Source organism: Strigops habroptila, chromosome 11 (genome assembly GCF_004027225.2).
Source record: "Strigops habroptila isolate Jane chromosome 11, bStrHab1.2.pri, whole genome shotgun sequence".
NCBI lineage: Eukaryota > Metazoa > Chordata > Aves > Psittaciformes > Psittacidae > Strigops > Strigops habroptila.
Genome location: NC_046360.1, coordinates 25510164 through 25531513, shown reverse-complemented (window position 1 = coordinate 25531513; position 21350 = coordinate 25510164). Strand labels below are relative to the sequence as shown.

At 38.9% G+C, this 21350-nt stretch overlaps 1 protein-coding gene across 4 annotated transcripts in view; it reads left to right on the top strand.

Annotated features, from left to right (window-relative positions):
• The window catches only part of ARHGEF3 (Rho guanine nucleotide exchange factor 3), a 120360-nt gene that overhangs the window by 74707 nt on the left and 24303 nt on the right, over positions 1-21350 (top strand). The window contains exon 1 of one of the 4 annotated variants that reach the window (XM_030500561.1): positions 16294-16526. The exons of the other annotated variants lie outside the window; for them this stretch is intronic. Within the exon in view, the coding sequence (XP_030356421.1) occupies positions 16431-16526 (96 nt within the window). The 5' untranslated portion in view covers positions 16294-16430. Of the gene's footprint in view, positions 1-16293; positions 16527-21350 lie in introns of those variants that run through there. 4 annotated transcript variants of the gene reach the window in all.

Here is a 21350-nt window from a genome sequence, read left to right as displayed (position 1 = left end):
TTACAAGCTAGTTCTTCATTGAAATGTGAAAACTGGCTCTGTATTATTTGGCCCTTTTGAAGAGCTTTGAAAGTAAATGAAACTAATGGCTCATGCAGAAATGCAATAACTAACAACACAAATACAGCCCTTTGCTGGAGAGGGGGATGCTGGCAGTAATTTTCTTCTTCCTGTGAAGTTGATGGAATTTCTAACAGAAACCTTTGATTTTAGCCAAAAAATAGAGACCCTGATTGTGTGAAAATACAAACTTACTTACAGATATCTTTGTACCACACCTGTCGGCATCTAAATCAGATATTTTTGTCTAATGTTTATCTATTGTTGGGTCTAAAAGGTGGTCAGTGATGTGTTTAGGATGGGATGTGAACAGGATGGGGCTTTGGAAGGGGCAAGCTGTGTGATGCAGTTTATCATGAGAGCAGAAGCATTCTTTGAGAGTCTGAACTGAACTGTTTACTATTTAACTGATGAGGTTCTGAAAATATAGGTAGTACAGAGCAGTTGGATGAAGTTTTTGTTACCTCTTTTATGAAAGCTCCATTGTTGCTTCTTAAGCTGAATAAGTTGATTCTGAGGCATAAAGCTGAGTTGTCTGAGCATTGTTGTATTGGAATATATGTTACATACCCGATGTTATTTATTGTAGGCACTGTGTTATTTCTGGGAGATTGGTTGTTTCCATCATCTTTTATTTCTTGCTTACATCGACACATGTTAATTGTGATCCTTTGGGTGACTTTTTTCTTTTGTACCATTACGTCTCAGAATAGCACAGTGACTTCCTGTGCGCTGTGTGAAATTTGCTCTGAATTCAAGCAGCTTGTGTGTTCTGATGTTTGAAGGCATTTTTGCTTTTAGAGTGGAACCTCTTGCCAGGATAAGCAGCTTTTTGTGCCCTTTTCTGCTCACATGAAATCTTTATGAGATTTCTAACAGTTTATGGATAATGAGCTTGCTGCCCATGTCGACGTGGAAATGGCCAACAAAGTGATGTGGAGGCTGGGTCTGTGCCTATCTGGGTTGTGAGACTAGTTGTGGTTATGGCACCATTTCTCATACGAACTTTGTGTATCACCCATTCTGTGGCTTGTTTTCATTGGTTATAAAATGCTGATGAGCTTATTTTTCCTTAGTGATAGTAAGAAAACTGATTCATCAAATTTAAAGGGCTACACATAATGCTATTAAAATTGAAACTACTATTCTGTTATGTGTCCAGGACATTAGGTGATTGGAATTGAGCTTGCTTTGCTTGTGGAAGGCTTTCAGGACCTGCTGTGGTTGAGATAGTCTTTTGATGTAGGATGCATAGCTGTGAAAGAAACAAATGAAAGACATGATGAAGAAGAAAGAGGAAATGAAGAAGCAAATGAAAGCAGCAATGCCAGGAAGTACATCAGTACAAATCTGTTAAAATCAGTTTGCTGCATGAAGTCAATACAGTGGTGTTCTGTTACATAGAAAAAGAACAAAATCAAAAATAATAAAAGATAAAAAGAAAAAGAAGAGCCATTACAGCATGGCTGAGAGAACTGTGAACTGAATCCCCACCTCAGTCTGCCAGAATGTTATCTAGCCAGTACCTGCATCAAATTCTCATTTGAGAAAGACCAGTATAATAGGATACCACCTGCATCTGGTCAGGAATGGGATTAGGTGCATAACTGGCAGTTTTTGCCTAACTCCAGAGGAAGTGAAGATGGTATCCCTCTGGAAAAATAATTTCCCCTATGGCTTCCTGGAGGGAGACGTTTCTGTTATACTTTTTTTTCCACCGCCTGTGTCTGGGCATAGGAAGAATGAATGTTCCCTTCCATTAAATGAGATACCTTGTTTCCAGAATAATTTCTTCTGTAGCAGTAGTATAGCTATACTGCGATTTGTGCAGTCGTCATCTGTTTTTTAGTGGTCTCTATTGACACTAGCAGAAAAGATAAATAGTGTCAGCATATCAGTGATTTTTCATCCATTAGTAAGCAATGATGTATCTCTTGCTAGATGTATTTGCTCACATTAGTCACTTTTAGTGCTCTTTAAAAATAACTTCCTCTTTGTGGTTTTAAGTAGGCTAAAAAACCTCTACAAATGAGAGATATGGCTGAGAACATCTTAAAAAGCAGCTCTTAACATTAAACAGGCCACAAAGTTTTAAATATACAAGTGCTGGATGGATTTACTGGCAAACCTCTCATCCTCTAGTTTCCTTTTAGTGACCTTAGTTTAAGAAGCGAAGAATTGGTGCATTCAGCAGCATTTAGGTTTTTCCTCTTAATCCAATGTGTGAAGTCATTCCAAAATGCAAAATAAGTGAGAGCAGAAGGATTGATAGAGCCTTTGTAAAACCATTCCTGCGGTATATAGGTACTGCTACACAGAGAATGAAGCTATGCCATATTTTATTATAGCTTGTGTAACTTCCAGCTTCTTAAAAGTAACTCCAAAAAAAGTGAGTTAAAATTTCCTATTGGGTAAAGGAATAGGAAATGGAAGTGGGAAGAAATCATTAATGGCAATATTCATCTTTTTTCTGTTAAAGGACTGTCAGAAGAGCTAAACTGTTATAGCTCTTCCTTGTGGAAGCTTCTCTATGGAAAAAGTAGGTCTTATCCTCGGGGATTATATCAGCTAAAGAAGGAACCATTTATTGTTCTCAGGTTACTGGCATTTCCCAGCATGGAAAGGTTGAGCCAGCCAAGATTGCACTTGTGATTTTTGGAGTGGCATCACCTGAAAAATACTTGAATGGCTCTAATAGAATTATTATTAACTACTTGAAGTGGTCTGTGTCTATACAGCAAAACTGAATCAACGACAAGTCTGCGAAGCTCCAAATCAGTGCAGTTCTGCTGCAAGCAGCAGCCACTGGCACTCCTAGGTTCTGGTAGCTATTTCTGCGATGTAGCAATGAATTTACAGAAGTAATATCTGCTAATTTTTTTTTACGTGCATTGTTCATGAAGGAATTATCTGCTGCTTTGCAGATACTCTGTAAGAGTTTCATTATCAGCAAAACCCAACCCTGTGCTTTTATTGAAGAAGCATTTTTTAGTTGTATCTCACAAAGAATCTCTCTGAATCCTGAGTTGCTTAACTAAGTGCTCTTTGTTACCAAAAATTGACTGAGGAGAAGAAAGAATGGTTACAGACAAGATACAAGAAAGCAAACTTTGCTCATGGGCTTTTATTTAAGTATGCGATCTATTTAGAAGTTTAGCCAAGGGCTCCCAGGCCAGTTAAGGAGCACAGGAGCCATTAGGATCCTGTTCATGATGGACATCTCACTAAGCTGCTGCTAAGGTAAATCTTATACTGAAGCTTTTAGGAAGAAAAAAAACCACTCAAACATCTGGAACAGAAGATACAGAATTCCCAAATTCTAAAATTTCAGATATGAATTCCATCCTGGACTCTCTCTTGCATCATTTTTCACTCGGTTTGGCATTCTCCTTCCTGAAGTAGAAGGCACGCTTTTCTAGCAGTAGTATAAGAGACTTGTAGGGTGTTTTGAAGAGGAAAATTCTTTTTCTATGGCTGTTTGCTCAGAACTTAAGAAGGGAAGCTTCATTCAAGAGAAAAATCCAAAACATACAGCAGAGATTCTCTAACATTTATTGAGGCTAAAAAAAATAAAGGGGGGTGGGAGTAGGGATGGTGTCGGACGGGCACACACTTACATTGAGACTTTTTCAGGATGCTAGAAATATTCTTCCAAGATTGCTGTTACTTAACAAAAATAAATTAAATGCTCCCAAAATAACTGGGTATTATTTTAGTCTATACCACTCCAAGGATTGTTCTTTAAAACACAGCAATTAAATATCTGGCCTCATCTCTGGGAAGGTGGCTTGTGCTGAGTGCTAAGAGTTCATAGAGAAGAAAGGTTACAGAAATGACATTCTTGTCATGAGTCAGTGAGTACACGGAGCTGATGGCATTCCTGACCCTGGCTTTCCAGCTGAATTAGCAGTTGAAATGTTGATTCTGTGTACTGAGAGGTTCCAGCTGAGACTGTTTGTAACAGCCCCATGAATCATACGGCTTTTGACAGATTATTTAAAATAATTCTAAGACCAAAAAGACTATAAAAGGCAAAGACTGTTGTTTATTAGGTAGGACAACTATTCTTACTGTACCTGTTTGCTCAGGTAAGAGCTTAGCAGCAGACTGGGAGACCCAAATGGTAAAAACAACTGCTAGAGGCACTGTCATCTGTTCATTTGCATTTGGCTTTCCTGTTTTACCTTTCTACATTTTGTAGCAGTAAAAAAAGTATAAAAGAAAGCAGCAGTGCTTTTCTGTACTGCTTGCCGTGTTGTAATTGTGTGCTGCATTCAAGTACATGCTGATTCACTTTGTTAATTAATTCCAGGCTGCCAATTACAGAAGGCAGCTGAGAGAGGAACCTATTGGTGATGCTTACACATCCCCTCCCCCAGTCAGGTGTGATATGTAGAGCTATACGTGACTCAGTGGAACAGGAAGAAGTAACACTTGTAGATTTAATTAAGACAAGGTGTCTTTAAAGTTTCTTTCCCCATCCCCCTCATCCTCCAGTTATTTCCTGATACATTTTTGGGGCCAACTTTAGCAAGTTTAGGAAGGAACAGGATTAAAAAACAGATGCTTGCTTCCTGAAAAGGACCATTAAAAACTTCCACCGAGTTTCACAAACAAGACCTGATTCTCATCCTATAAGAACTGAATAGAGTAGAAAAGCAACTGTGGTCTTAGATACTGGAATTTATTCACACAAGGAATAATATTTAACAAAACTATCAGAATCTCAAAAACTGTAAGCAACTATGTTATCTCTTAGGAGTGTTTCTTTAGTGTCCTTGCCTTTTATTCATTGGTGAGTACTGGGGGGGATATTGAGTTTCATTCCTGGGTTTCATTTTCTGTGCCATGTGAACTGTTCACTTGTTTTGCTGGTGTTGGGCACCTCGCAAGCATGGCTGTTATGAATTACTAGAGGAAAGAGGTCTAAACCAGCGGTGCTGTGATCAGGGATGGCAGACAGCACTGTCCCTGACAGCACCTTAATGCTTCCTGTGGCCATACAAGATTTAGGAAAAAAAATCCTGATTACAAGCCTGAGGTGTCAGTAAGCACAGCATTGGCTTCATATTGTTGTCCCCCATCCCCATAGTTTGGGGATTACCAGTAAAATCTGCTTAGCTTTTATTTGCAAAGAATGTGTAACTCTTAAGCCCACTTGCTAGCAAAATGTAGAGATACCTGTTCATGGGTATACCATGGTCAGAAGGCAAAACTGGATTTGTGCTGTTCAGTTAGACAGAGGATGAGAAGCATTGTACAGTATTTCTGATGTAATTTTTCAGCATGGTGTTTGGTGCCATTTTCCTATCAACTTGGATGTGAAGTCCTAATGAAAGCTGCTTGTCTCTAAACACCAGAGATGGAATCAGGATGGATTCATCAGGGTTAAAGAGTTCCCTTTTTCTGTTTTCTCCTTTTCCAAGACACATGTCTCTTTGTAGTAATTTATTAATTGGGTTTCTCTCTGTTACCATTATTTGGGAGAATTAGCAGTATCTCACTCAAAACTGCCTTCTCATAGTCTGGTTACTAACATAAAAATCTGCCAAGGTGATTTTTTTGACTGCATTGCATCTTAAAAAGGGTGCGGGGATCTTGCAGCTCTGACGGAAATGTTAGATCAGAAGCTGATTAGAGGATTTTACGGCTCAAATGTTGTAGATGTTGAGAAAGAATGTGAGGGCAGGCAATGATGAAATAACCCAAACACTGCAAACCCACTTCCCTTCCACCCTGTGAGCTTTTGTAACTTGGGGAAATATCTAAATCATAATTTTATTGTAGATATACTGTAGATACATCTACATATATAGATAGATGTAAATGTATAACTTGGAAAAAAAAAGGGCTAGTAGGGTAGGTAGCAGTTGTGAAACAAGTGTACTGCTGCAAGGCATCAGACTGTGCCTTAACATAAGATCTATTGCCTGGTTATTGTATCTTTCCCATATGTGCGAGTAATATCAGACAGGTGATTTAGTTTCATAGAGATCAGGGAGACTGCTCATGTTCAAAAAGGTCTTTGTAGCTTCTTATTTCAGCTGTTTGGCTTATTCATGTGATGTGGTTAATATATCCTGCAACGACACATTCTAATGCACATCTGCTGTTAGATAGCACGTACTAAAATAAATGTAACTTCCTGAACTAACAAAATAGAGAGATTCTTATTGTGGTAAAACTGCAATCATTTTGGGAGGATAATATCCTTTATTTTAATACAAACACCAGATTTAGAGGAAGCAATTATGAACAGAAGCAGGTAGTCTCTAAATGTTTGTACAAACAACAAATCCACCAAATTCCAGAGCACAGTATGTAATAACACACCTGTTTTTCTATTCCAGATATGAAGTGCATTCCGATCTTTATTATACAGCTATGCTTTTATGAAGCTGTTCTTTCAGCCTTTCAATTTTGATTCGTCAGTGCAATCAATGGCTGGACCTTTCCTAGGACTTCAACACTTAGCTTTTTTCTTTGTGGATTATTGTTGCAACTCCCTTAGGTCGTCTTGAATAGCCAGTCTATGCTCTCTTCCCCTGTCCTGTTTGGTTTTAGGGAGCAATGGAGTAGTGAATTCAGGGAGAGCTTGCAGAGCACACTGAGAACACCTGTACCAGACAATGTGCTAATGGTTTGGTACTTTGATTATGCTTTTCTGTTTGTTATTTTAGTATCATATCTGGAATAAGGTAAGCATACAAGCACTGGAATGCATCATGCTTCTAATGAATAATTGTTACTGGAAATCAAAATGAAGGCCCTGTATCCTGCAGCCTGGAAAAACGTGGAGTTTATCCCTGTTGCACTTTTTACTTCCCTTTTCCTTTTTCAGCTTCTATATGTGACAGAATATCTTTGCTCCAGCCTACCTTAGCAGTTCTGGATGGCTGCAAGTTTGGTTTTGGTTTCTTTGTTTTTTATTCCACCCCACTCCCCTGTGCAGTAAAATTCTCCTTCAGGACCTTACTACATTGCATTTTGATTATTGCAACAACCTTTTTTTTCTGATGTTAAAACCATTTTTGCCTTCATGTATATAGCCAAATGTTACTACAAAAGCCATTTTCCTAGGTGATCACTTTGATCATGCTGTGTTGCTCTTTGCATTGCTCTAACGACTTCTATTTTGCATCAAACAAACTACAAAGGCTTTTGAAAGGGTAGATAAATTATTTATCCCAATCCCACAAATCATTCTGCCATTGAAGTGGTTCACTCCTGTTCCTGTCTGGTCTAGTAGCCTTTATTCTTAAGTTGATTAACAAAAATCTGTATGCTTTTTCCACCCCTATACAGCCCAATATTTTCAGAAGAACCCTCCCCAAAAGTCACATAATGATCAGAACAAACTTGAAAGCTGTTAATCATCTCAGACTCTGAAACCAATGCCTGGTATTAAAAGTATACAGCCTCATTATTTTGTTTGCTCTGTTTTCTGTTTAACGTGCATCATAAGAACAATATAGGTCTATGGCTATGGGTTCATATTTAAGTCTCCTCATGTTGTTCTAAAGTCTCTTATGTTAACACTTTACTATTTAGTGGGGTCTTAAGAGGACAGTATGCTCATATTTTTGCAGGGATTTGAAGATCCAATAGTTAACATCCATATAATTTAAGAGCAACCCAATTATATAGTAAAATCAGAATATTTGCCAAAATATATAACCTTGCTTTTGTGTTTGGTCAACTGCAATGTTTTCAAGATTGATGGATGCAAAAATTCTGTTCTGATGCAATTTTGATGTGTTTCTTAGCTTTTAAAACAATAACCAGTATTCTATCAGTGGTGGGTGGAATTACTTTCTTAGACTTTATTTTCCATTTTCAATTATGAACTATCTCTGCTATTGTGGGAACCAAGTTAACTATGATTGTTCAGAACCTGTCCAAAATTCATAGTCGTTGGGAAATGGAACACTTAAGGTGGATTATGGTTGCAGATTTGATAGTGGAGATCATGTAAAAGTAAGTTGTATTTGATCTTTTTGCCAGATAGCAGTTTCTAGTTAACAACTTGACCAGACAGGAGACAGCCTTCAGAAATGATAGTTAGAATTATTGACCCAAGAAAGAACTATTCTGGAAACTGTTTCTTATTTATATTTTTATGTTTCAATTAAAACTTGTTACAGTAACTTCTGTATCATATGGGATTACTTCATTCTATTTACACTTGTGAAGATACTTACTTTGTAACTTTAAAACACTGTTGTAACCTGAAGCCAAACATTCCTGGAAATGGATTCATGAGTCCCTGATTCCTGATCAAAGGGTATAAACAAAGAAGTTCTGTCCTAGTGTGAGTTGTTGGTGTCTGATTGGAGATATGTCCCATTTCAACTGTCTCTTAAAGATCAGTCACATTGTTGCTTAATGCCACATCATCTTTAAGGTCGTATGTCTCCAGGACAGTTGGTACTGGGAGTAGGTTAGTTCTATCATTTGTTGATGCATTATCAGTTTTTGCAAGGACACTTCTTTTTGAAGTTATACCGTGGTTTTCCTCCCTCCTCATGGGGAGAGGATGTGGGTAAGAAAAATGATTTAATTTGTGTTCATTCGTCTGATTTTTTGTACAATACGTCATAGCACATGGGAATTGAACAGCATACCTAAAAGGATTAATGGATCACAATAGTGGAATATTGCAATATGGACATCGCTGTGACTGTAGGCATTTTGTGTGATCTGTATAACTCTAGTCAGGACTAAATGGTGGAGGGTTTCTGCACTGGGTTGTCTCTGAGTATTGTAGTGCAAAAGCAGGCTTTCAAGATTGCTCTACTGTAGTTGAGATATTAGACTGTTCTTGCTGTTTGTAAAGCACTTAATAGTATCACTGTTTTGCTTGATTATCACTCTTTAGCATGGATAGCTTGTAATCTGTATCAAAGAATTCTAAGTTGCTTAACTTTGGGTTTAGAAACACTGCTGCCATCTCCTTGGCTATGGCCTAGAAAAGGGTACATCATGCTCAGGAGAACATGAAATCAGTCTCAAGGTCTGTGTTCTAAATATTTATTCAAGAAGTGCAGATGTTCTCTTTAATTTCAAGATATTCAAATTGGCAAAAATGACTAGATAATGACTAACAGTGCATGGTTGTTATGGAAATTAATAGGTGGGTCTGTTTTTGTAAATAAATAAATAAAGCTTCTGAGCCAAAACTTTCATCCAAAATACTGAAATCCTGACAGTATTCTTCGGATATGACTTCATGAAACAACTAAAGCTGAGCTAACAGTTTATAGCTATTAGGAGGAGAAAAATTAGCCTTTCCTCTGTCCTGTCCTTACTTGCACCCGTGTGCTTTTCCACTGTTCAGTGAGTTCTGGTGCTTTTCTCCTTTGCATTAGAGACAATGATTTCTTACAAAGAAATTCGTTACTCAATTCTCCAGTCAGCAGGAGTGCTCTGGAGAGAAATTCCTGCTTCCAAACTGCCTGTAACTTAAACAAAAGTATTTTAATTGCATTTAATCTCATTGAAGCATCATACAAGCAGTCCCAGTAACTTCCTGTCCCTCGAATACCTCTTTCAATGTAAAATTTCAGGAAAGGACACTACACTTTGGGTCATTATTTCACCCTCTTCAGAACTCGACAGGCTGTTTAAAACCCCCCTCAATAACTCGGTACAGTCCTTCCCACCTCCTCCTTTTTGCTCTCCATCTTTTGGAGGTGCTTTTGCATCTCCAGGGGAGAACACTCAGACAACTCAACCAACTTCTTTTGTTACAAGCATATCCCGTGAAGGGTCATTTCATTCAGCCTCACCACGCCCTGTGCATTCCCTCGCCAGGGACCACAGTGGTGTGTAATCAGTTTGCACTGCTGGGAGTGGTAGCGGGGTGGAGAAGTGTGAATCCATCCTCATTTTTCTAGAAGGTCCATCCTTAGTTTTGAGGTACGGACTGGTCACCGTAACAGTATTTATATATGAATGAGGGGCAGCTTTAGAAAGGGTTATTATTGTTTTCCTAATGGAAGCTTATGAAGGGAGTGCTTCTGCAATTGTTAGAGGGCATCCTTTAACTGCACAGTACTTCCTGTAGTTATCAAAAGTTACATGAATTTAGCAAAATGCAAACAAACCAACCAAAACAAAACAACTTGGCAGGTTGTTTCATCTGTTTGTCTCCTGGTGCAGAATTGTTCCACAGGCTATGTTTATGTGAAGAAAAAATGTATGTGTGTCTTCCTTTGAAAGCCTGCAGACTGCTTTACAAGCTGGGGGTGTGTTTATAAAATAAAACATGCATGATTATTTGTATGAAAATCATGTCTCCCCCTCAGGGCAGCACGAATATAATACAGTATAAAGGTGGTATTTTGAAATAGCCATCATTCACAGTGGAAGACAGTGGAGACTCCTGCTATTTATTGTATTTGACAAAAATTAAGGCAATAGTTCTGGGCATTTTGGCTGCAAATCCCAAAGCACAGTCCATGATAACAGTGAGGAAACATAACTTCCTCCTTCTCTCGCTACTCCATAAGCTGCACAAATAAGGGTCATATGAAAGGTAATCTTCAAATGAAGAATCTAGACAGAATAGAAACTTGGGGTTCAGTTTTGTAATGTCAGATGTTCCCCAGAGATGTCTCTGTTTGTTCTGCACTGATTTTCCAGGATTAGGACTCTACCTGGAAAAATTACAGCTGTGGTTTCTGAGAGCACATTTTTAACAGTAATCACTCTGTAATCATATTTTTATTGGAATTTCTCAGCACCAGTGTGTTTAATCAAGTGGCCTTTTCCTAATATTTATTACCTAGTAAATTGCAACTCTTATTACCATGTGTATGACCCATATTTGCAATGAAGAAATTGCAGGGTTTTGAACAGCTGTGTAACTGCCTGAAAAATACCCTTTATCTAGCAGTTTATATGCTTTCTAGCTACTCCCTTGTCACTGTCAGTGTTTCTGCACTCCAACTGCTAAGCAGATAGATACAAATTTATAATGTTTGGTCGAAATGGCCACTTCAGAAGTTTTCTTTTGGTTGTTTGCGTGTGGTTTGGGTGTTTGGTTATTTTTTGTTTTGTTTTCTGAAAGGAAAGCCTCCTAAGGATTACTCTGAAGAGATATTGGGGTGTGGTGTCCCTGCCCATGGCAGGGGGGTTGCAACTAGGTGATCTTTAAGGTCCCTTCCAACCCAAACCATTCTGTGATTCTGTGTTGAGCAAAGGCTTCAGAAATACTCAGTAAGTGCAGAATTGTCTACGTATGTGTAGCATTAGCTTGGTTAACTCCCACTGGCTATTTCAGGATGGTAGGAATAGTAGGGTAATAGCTTTGAATATTCTTAGTGAAATTGTACCTCTTCTGGGCAGTGGCTTCTGCTGGTTCCTCTTTCCCTCTTTCCCTCTTTCCCTCTTTCCCTCTTTCCCTCTTTCCCTCTTTCCCTCTTTCCCTCTTTCCCTCTTTCCCTCTTTCCCTCTTTCCCTCTTTCCCTCTTTCCCTCTTTCCCTCTTTCCCTCTTTCCCTCTTTCGTTTATTTTTGTTTTGTGAAACCAAATACATAGGATGGGTGCAAATGCGCGCATATATATATATATATATATATATGCACTTCTCCATGAAGTGCAGACTATTCCATAAACCTGAAGTAACTTAGCTGGACAGCAGAGCTACTCAACGTGACCTGGAGGCTACTGGATAACTTGATATTCTTACAGCAATTCATCTGTTTTGAAAACAAAGGAAATGGTCTGTTCATTGTTCTTAATGTAATTTTCTTAAAATCAGCTGGGAATATAGCATATCTGAAGATGACAGTGATAGCATAGTTTTGTTGGTTGTTTGGATGTTTTTTTAAGCATTACACCTTTTCTTAAATTCTTATTACTGGAAACTTGTCATACATACATACATACATACATATATACATAGAAACATAGGCATAGATACTTTCTTGGTGAAATATATGTGCATAAGTGTATATTTCTAAGTCATCAGAATGGACAGATGAAAAAGAAAAGCTCCCATAAATACAAACCACAGGAGAAATACAGTTACTGTTTTTCTTTTTGCTTTGTTAGTTGTAATTAAGAAAACAGATAATTAGACTGAATTGTTGCAACTAAGGCGAAGTGGCTTCTTAGGTATCATAGTCAAACACAGACCAAAACCAAGCCAAGGTCTGTTTTACATTGGGCGAGGGAAGGAGAGCAGAGGCAGGCAGACAGACGTTTGGAGTCTTTAATTTCTTGGCATAACAATATTTTACTAAAAAATAATTTTATTTATGTGATTTTATTATTTAACAGCTTGGGAAAACAGATTTTGACTTTTAATAGGGAAAGCACTCGCATTAGCATATCAGGAAGAAGGAGGTAATTGAGATCTGGGTGTAGACTTCTCAAAATATTTCTGTTTAATCACAGATTCTGCTTTTTTGCCCCAAAGGCAGTTAAATCATGTTGGTGAAGATCATGTTAAAACATGTATTTTGTTGTAAGCATGTCATTTTGTAAACATAACAACAAAAACACCATCTCAAATCTTTGAACAATCTATTTGTGGGTTTTCTTTCTTAGCAGAGTTCAGCTTTAATTAATGATTTTCAGTTCCACTGAAGTCCTTAAAGTCCATGACTTTGATGGTTGAAGATTCTTCACTCCATCGGGCTTTTTCTTACTTAAACATTTAGATTAAATGTTTCGGTCGCTTTTGTGACTGCTTAGCATAATGGCTTCTTAACTGTCCTTTAAAAGGAATCAGGGTTTTTTGTTGTTGTTTTATATTCTTTTGCTGTTGTATTTTGGATCCTTTGAGAAATCTTTAATCAACTGCCTTTTAATTTTAAAATGACTGATCAAAGCTATATGAATCTCAGTGATTAGCATAAGATGAAAAGGAATTCTAGCCACATATGAAGTTATTTTAAGGTTCAAAACCTAAATATTTCAAAGGACTTTGCCATGCAGACAGAGGCTTTTGCAATAATTGCTTCAGTATTAGGTTTTGAATGTGTGAGGAAACTAACTAGGTGTGAACAAGACATCCACAGACCAACTCTGTCAGTGAACCTCAGTCCAAACCCAGGTCAACAGTGGTAGGAACCTTTCTTGAGCAGTACTTTCCAGAGTTAACAAATAGTTACTTACTTCTCCCTGACAGATAAGAAACTATCAGACTAAATTGCACCTTTGGCACAAAAAAACCCAACCACAAAACCAAAACAAACCCACAAAAAATCTGTTCCAGAAATGGGAAAACTGATGCCCTGGTCTGCTGTGCAATCTAGTTACTAGCATTGGTTTTTCTTATATATTAGTTTATTTTTTGAAAGTAGCTTGGTAGCTAGCAATTCAGATCTATGTTTTGTATTGCCAGTGTAGATTTTTACTCCAATTTTTTGAGTGAGTGGTCTCACTGGCTCCAGTCTTACAAGGTTTCTTTTTGGTATCACTGAAACCTTTATTTCTCCAACTGTGTAACTGGAGTTGACTAGAGAGTCGTTCAGCCATGAGTTGATGAACTGACACTTGGTTCTGCTTGGGCAGGTGTGCACACACACATACACTACAGTGACTATAGCAATCTAAATTAATGTGGAAATGAAATGTAAATGTACATCACTTCTGACTAAGTTTTTAAGATCTTTCCGAATGGGCTCCAAGTGTTGTTCTTGATACACAATACAGAAGGGTCTCAGTGCCATGACTTAACTGACCTAGTTTTGATTCGGAATGCACATAGCATTCTACACATTCAATTCTCTGGAAGAGATAATTGTTTGCAATTGTACCATTGTGTTATTCCATCAGATAATATACTTACAAAGTTAGGTGCTATTCATCATGAACTTTGCGTCCAAACTTTAGTTCTAAAACCATATTTACATTCTTCTGGTGAAATAAACAAACATCCAAAGAGTCTAATGAATCCTGGTTTAGACATTCATTGAAGTGTATCTTGTAGGTGCAACATGCTTTGAAACTTACTGATATGAAGGTCCTGCCTACTTTTAAGAATATTAAGACAGATTTTCCTCTTGTTTCTCAGGAATGCTTGGTCAAGCTGAAGTGCACTGGCCTGATTAATGGAGAAATGACAGAATCTTGGCATATTTTTTTATGTGTATAAACCAAAGTTCATTATTTCAATCTGCAAACTGGTACACTCCTGTCCTGTGTGAAGTGCTCTTTATGCTGTGAAGCATGTTACAGGATTAGAATGCTTTGAGGACAAGCCCTGAAGGCATTTTGTCTAACTGATTTAAGTGAAGCTGAGTTTTAAAATGGTCTTAGCATAAACATTCATAAACATACACAGATGGTATTTGAAACCAAGGCTTCTTGGGCCTAAATGGTTAAAGAGCAGCTGCAGATTTCTCAGGAGATTCTTGACCATTCTATACAACCTGTGTGTATTGATGTTTTGATGTGCTTGAAATGTGAGAAGAAACCACCCAACTTTACAGGTTGTACTCGGAGGTATGTCCTTTGAATGTCACACTGAGGAAGACTTGCAAAAATGAATGCATGTTCATGTGAATGAAATAATTGTTTGTAGCTTCAGAAGTCCTCAGGTAAAGCAGGTAATCTTCAAATAAAATGCTACGTTCTTTTCATATTTTTTGAAACATGGAGAGGAAGGGGGCTGCAGCAAAGGTTGGCCTAACCTAATACCAAATCTCCAGTGGTGGTCAGCAGTAGATACTTAGGGAAGAGTACAAAACAAAAATAGCCTGTCATGATACTTCCCCAGAACACTGTCCCAGTAGCCAAGAACTTGTGTTTGAGAAGCTTTCATAGCAGTGTCTTGTGATGAGTGGTTCTGCTGTATATAACAAAGAAATTGTACGTAATGTGAAGAATTAGCTCCTTTTTCTTTGCTCTGAATCTGTCACCATCTGGTTTAGTCTGATGCACTGTGTTTTTTCCCCTCTAGTTGAATGCAGTGAAATATCATTCCCTATTTGCTTTCTCTGTCACCCATGGTTTGTAGATATTTTGTCAAACCTGCTCTGATTTTTCTCTTTTTGAAATTTCCTGTCTGCTTAATGATTCTCCCCATCCGCCTCTGATGAAGTGGTACTACCTGTAATACGCAAAATGTTAAAAGGTCATGTTTTCTTCTAGAATAATTGAACATCTAGAAGGGCTTTTAACTTTGTTCTAGCAATTTTCCAGGAACTGCGGTGTTGGGAAAACTAGTGGGGTTTTTGTTTTATGAGCAGACTAGTACAAAATAGGTCTACATCACAGGCAGCAGGATAGCAGATAGCATCTCTGGCTGTACTGTGGTTACTCTGGAAAAGGCCTAGGAGGGTAAGTGTGAGATACTTCATGTGTTTGGCGTATTGGTGAAGTCCAAGGAAAGTGTCCAAATCAGACTGCCTGCCATTTGACTAAGCTTATTCTAAAGACATCATTATCTGATTAACAACCTTTAGAAAAAGAAATGCTTGTAAAGCAACATCCATCCTACACTCTGCCTTTATAAAACCAGTTAATTTTTTCAAGCTTTGTGAAGTTATTCTTGGTTGTGCTGTTTCCCTTTGGCTGAAAATATCCTTCCCTCCTCTCTGTGTCCAGCTTTCTTCTTAGTTTCCTTTTCCTTGTCTCCCATATGCTCTTTATGTCAGATCAATCCTGTACTGCAGACAGGGCCCTAACACTTCCTGTATCTTTTCAGGAAATTTTCACTACCTTTGTCTTAAGGTAGACATCAAACAATTTGCCTGGCTGCACAGACACTGAAATGCCCTATGAGACAGGAGAGGCAAAGGTATTTTCCACTTTCTCAGCTTGTTACAATGAGGGGTGCGGGCAGGGGAGCTCCTTGGCTAAACAATAGCAACAAAAGTGGAACTTTAGAAACACAAGAAACAAAACTCCTGCTTGCCAGACAGGAAAAAGCAACAATGTGGGGGAAGAAAAAAGAAAAGGCAGTAAGCAATGCTGTATGTTGTGGCAGCACAACGTGATGCAGCATTCCTTCTCCCATGGGCAGGAGCCTTGCACGCGGAGTGGAGGTGCCGGTGCCATCCTGTGCTTGGGCCATGACCGCTGTGCCACCTGGGGCTGTTGGTTGCCGGAGGCCGAGCAGCCCAGCCGTGACCGGGTTGCAGTGACTCCGGGAAAAGGCCTCCGGTTTCCGGCGGGCCGTGAGGGGGCCCGGCCGCAGCATCCTGCGGGCACCGCAGGCGCTCCTCCCGCTGGCGCCGCGGCCCCGCCCCGCGCCCGCCCCGCCCGCCTGCAGGAGGTGCCGCGGTGTGCCGCGGTGCGGGGCGCGCACAGCTCGGCGGTGGCGGGTGCCGTGAGCGGCGGCTCGGCTTCGTCTTGGGTCCTGTGCTCGGACAGAAGCAGCGGTGACCCCCGAAACCGCGCCTCCGGCAGCCACGATGGTGGCCAAGGACTATCCCTTTTACCTCTCCGTCAAGAGGGCAAACTGTGCCCTGGAAGTGCAGCCGGTGACCAGCCCAGCTAAAGAGACGGAGGTACTTTAATTTACTGCGGACGCGGTGCCAGCTTTATTTTTCTTTATAGTGTGATCTGCATTGCTTTGGGGAAAAGTAACGTGCTTTGAAAATAGGCTTCTGTGTGTAGATACCTGGTCTGCTGAGGCATCCTTTGCTGCCTTCTCTAGATACTGAGCAAGGAACAAAGAATCGAGAGTTTTGTCTTCTATCAGTTTAAGGAATGCAAATTAATCTTTTAAGTAGCTAATTGAGAAATACCTAGTTTAGATCTTTAGTTTGAGGTATTTATATGTATTTTAATCCAGGGCTAACTGTTGCTTACAAACTGTTAAACTGACGCAGAAACCAAGAGGGAATCTGTAAAACGGTGTTTTAAAGTGTTATCGGTCTTTTCCTCATTAGAAATAAACCAAGAAATTAATTCGGTAATACAGTTAACTGAAAACTCTGCCCTATATCAGCAGGTTGACTTCTCTGTTTCTTAAAAAGTAGGAAATCCTTTTTGGTGACATTAAAACTTGCATTCATTAACCCAAACTCAACATATTCACTTGCAAAATTCTCATACATGGTGGAATGTTTCAGGAACAAATGTTTCTGAAAGACTTAAATATTTGATACTTCAGGTTAATTTGTTTTGTGTGTGGTTTGGAAAGAAAATAGTGACCTGAAGGATTCTGTCTGGCTGTGCTGGAAGAAGGATAGAATTTCTCTCTGGAAGTTTTTATCACTTAAATATATAGCAGCTTCATTGGTCTTGTTTGCTGAGTAACTTGAAGAGAACTTACTGAATTGGGTGCATTTAATACAACTGCATCAAAAATTAATTACTTCCAGCAGTTGAATGCATTTAAAGTAAGATGATCTAAGTGACCCTATTTAACCATGATGCTTTAGCTAAGAGCTAATAAGAAGATGCTGCACTTTTGCAGAAAGGGATATAATTACTGCAGTTGACGAAAGGGGAATTTTTTTCAACTGTGTTTTTTTGGAAAGTAACACCCCGAGGGTTTCTGTACTCTTCTCCTGGGATGCTCATTTTGCTAACTACAGTATTAAAGAAATATGTTTTTAGCCTTTACTGAATGAATGTTTTTTTGTGAATGAATAGAATTGTCAGATCTGAAGAGTTGGATTGTTGTGCTCTCACACTTCGCAAGGGCAGCTTGGTTATAGTCAAATTTCAAAGAAGTCGTCTCAATGAAAGCCTAGAGCATGAGGAAGTATCTAATAACAGATGTGATCCATCAAAATTACAATGTGCAAACAGTTGTTCTGGATTTATAATCTTCCAGTTTGTGTTTCATGCAACTAAGAAAAGGCACCCTGTGCTTTCAGGCTGTTCTCTGAGAGTATGAGGGACTTGCAGCATTCTGAAAAATAAACTTTTAAGCAGTCTGTTTGCCTTAGGAGGGTATGAGAAGACCACCTGCCACTGCAGAAATTTGGTTAAGAAAGCAGAAATAAAAGACTACTCTGTGGGAAAGGTGTTACAAGGATAGGTGTATGTAGCCTGTTTCTTCGTGATCTGTATGTATGGGGTGGGAAATCCACATTTCTTCTCAGGCTCTAATGTTAAGGGGTTCTTCCACCCTTTGGTGTTTACAAGGCTAAATAAAAGCTACTGGGCGCCTTCTACCACAATTTAGTGTTACTACACCGGAAGGCCAGCTTGCTCTGTAGGGGTTATGAATTTCGGGCTTTGAAAACCTTGGTTTCATTTTAATTGTTAACATGTGAAGTGGGTTGATTTATTTAATAACTTGTGCATAAATGTCTCTGTGTGGAATAGAACAGATTTTCTGCCATATAAATGTTGTGTTTTGGTTTTAAATCAGAACTCATGATTGGAAACTATTTCCTATGACTTTATTAAACAATAATGGTTTAGTGTTTGATTTTAACAAATGCAAAATATAGTCTGGAAGATCAATAGTACTTACATGGGATGAAATTCAGCAAAGATCTTGAGCAAATACTGGACTCTTGAAATTTTCCCAAATTTCCTGGAGGTCTCTGGGTAACAAGCTGAAGTTTATTGGCAGGAGATTAATTCTTCTGTATTGGGCTTCACTTGGAGCCAGCAGAGCAGCTGTGGAAAACTAGGGATGTTTTTGAGGAACAAGTTAGTGGCAAAAAAAAAAAGAGAACAAAGGTTTTCTATTTACAGTTCTTTCTTGCAGCCACACCAGCTTCCTTAGCATAAACTCCACAGAAGGAGCACAGTCACAAAACTGTGACAAATGAAATGTCCAAAGTGTATGTGAACAGTACAAGTCTGGATGCTGAGAAAAGGCTAGCGTATCTCTAGTCAAAGTACAGTTGCCTTTCTAAATACACACCCTGCATCAAATACTGTGTTGCAGTTCTGGGTGTAAATGGTACACAGGTGTTGGGCTCTTTCCAGCTTTTACATAATCCAAAGATAGAGACAGTGAAACTTGAAATTTGTTTGCTTTAAGAGATAAAAAGCCCCACATCTTTCCCAATGATAAATACCATTTTCTTTTTCACTGATGAAAGCAACTCCCTTCTCACCCCCTCTAAAGGAAACAAAGTGAAGCACAGCCAGTGGATGGGCAGTGGATAAGAAAGAGCACGCACAATCACAGGTTGAGGTTTAAAGGTCTGAAGGTGAAGTCATGGGAAGGAAGATGTGAATCCCTCAGAGTAAGAATGTTCTGTTCTGCTGTGCAGGATCTAATACAGTCCCTGGTTGAGGCTTTAAAAGCTACAGCAGTGGCACAGAATTCCTTTGCATCTCTGGTAGATTGTATGTCTGCTTACTTCTCTAGCGCTTCAGAAATCTAGGAATCAGGGCTGTTTGCAATCTGTCTTTTGTTGTCTCCTGATATCCTTGCTGTGTTGATGTGTACAGGAGGTGTAGGCTGCTTCAGCTCAGGACTGTGCTTAATTCAGCATGGGGAGTGGAGGAAGGCTAACCTGAAGGGTAATCCACAGGTCTCGAGGCCATGGCACATCATTAACATGAGAACCAGGCATGGAGCCAGAGGGAGAGGGACCAAAAAATTATGAGATAAAATGCAAGTCATGAATTTTATTTTGATCTTCATAAATGTATGTATTTAATTTTTAATGAAATATTAGCAAATTGCAGTTTTGATGTATTTCAGGTAGGTTCATCTGCAGTGTAGCTGCAGTGAGCTAAATGTGGAAACATGTCAAACCCCCATATGGAATTGCTGATGTGTTCTGTTTAATGGCAATTTGAAACAAACAGCTTGCCTTTATTTTTCCATTCAGTAACTCACCGTATGATGTCTGCTTCTTAATTGGCAGGTCAGCTTCATAGCCAGTTTGTTCCAGAATGGAAAAGGTCTTTCTTAGGTAGCCTGTACAAGCAGCTTCTAATGAGAGGAAATGCAGAATTTAATCAACTCTACATTAGCTGTCTGGGTTTTTCAGAGTTTCTGTTGTTTGTGCTAATTCACCTCAGTGTGAGGTTTTTCTGTTAATTTGCCTTCATTTCCTAACTCCTGGTAAATACATTGATTTCTGGATATTGCAGACATGAATGATCAGCTGGATGCAACTTGTCCTTATGCTGCTGACACTTCGATGGTTCTGTCTTACATACGGCAAATGAAATCGGAGGTCTTGAGGGTGGTGACTGATGAGGGCAGCCTATTTGTGCTGCAAGGAGCTACTCTGATGAACACATGATGTGATAGCATGTTGCAGACTTGAGCTGATTTTTTTTTGACTGAGAATACTTCACCACTTCTCCATGTGGCTTTTCACTGTACCACAAGTATTGTTTCAGGTCGTCTTTGTAACACTGTGATTAAAACAGAATGTCTCTGGATTTTCCTTTATTTGCTTGCTGGTTCTTTGGAGGCTTGCAGAGGAGCAATAACAAACCTCCTCCTGCTCCCATCAGAGAGCTCAGGTGATGGATAGAACCTTATGGATTTAAAAGTTATATCACTGATACATGCAGTTTATTGGATGATCAAGTTGTCTTTATGCATTAATTTACTTAAATCACTTACTAAATTCTTCTTGCAGTGCTGGCAGTTTACTGGTGGATTTCTGTGGCCGATCCATTTAACCTTTGTGCTACACTGAACTTAGCGCTGCTTTAGAGTCACCTGCTTTTTTTTTCTTGACCATCAGCCTCAGCTCTAGAAGAGTGAATGTTCTAGAATTTCCCTAGAATATTTCTGTGATACTATGAAGCAAAGACAAATTCTGTGCTGTTTTAAGTGGTCTCTATTGGTGCCAATAACAATTGGGAATGTTGGTCTAGTTTTAGAATTGCTGCTCTCTGAAGATGCAAAAGGCCTGAGATGCCTGGCTTAATTTATTTTTAGGTGAAGTGTTTGCTGTATTAAGAGACTCTTTTGTAACATAGGTTGTTTTTTCTATATTTGACCTTTTTTGTTTGTTTTGTTGGGGTTTTTTTTAATCCTACTGAAGGTTAAATACTGATAACATCCTGTGGAACAGAGCTCGAATGTGTTTGGGTTGGTTTCTTTTTCTATTGAACTCCAAGTTTTGGGGTCATTTATTAGAACTGTTTAATCTTAGGCCAATTTAACTAGTAGCAGACTAATAAAAATAATAATATTGGGCTGCCTGCCATGACAAATGTTGACTTACCCTTATAAAGTTGACTAAAAACTAATAACCTTTAAAGTATAGGAGGATGGAAATTTAGCCAGTTACATCAAGTCTGAAACAGAGCGGTTCTGTTTTAGTTTGCTGGCACTGCTTGTGAATTAGGTTTGAAACAAAGGTTACTGTACTGCTTCAGTTTATAGTGTCTTCCATTTATTACACTGTTAACTCTTTGGGGACTAATTTAAGTTAAAACATTTT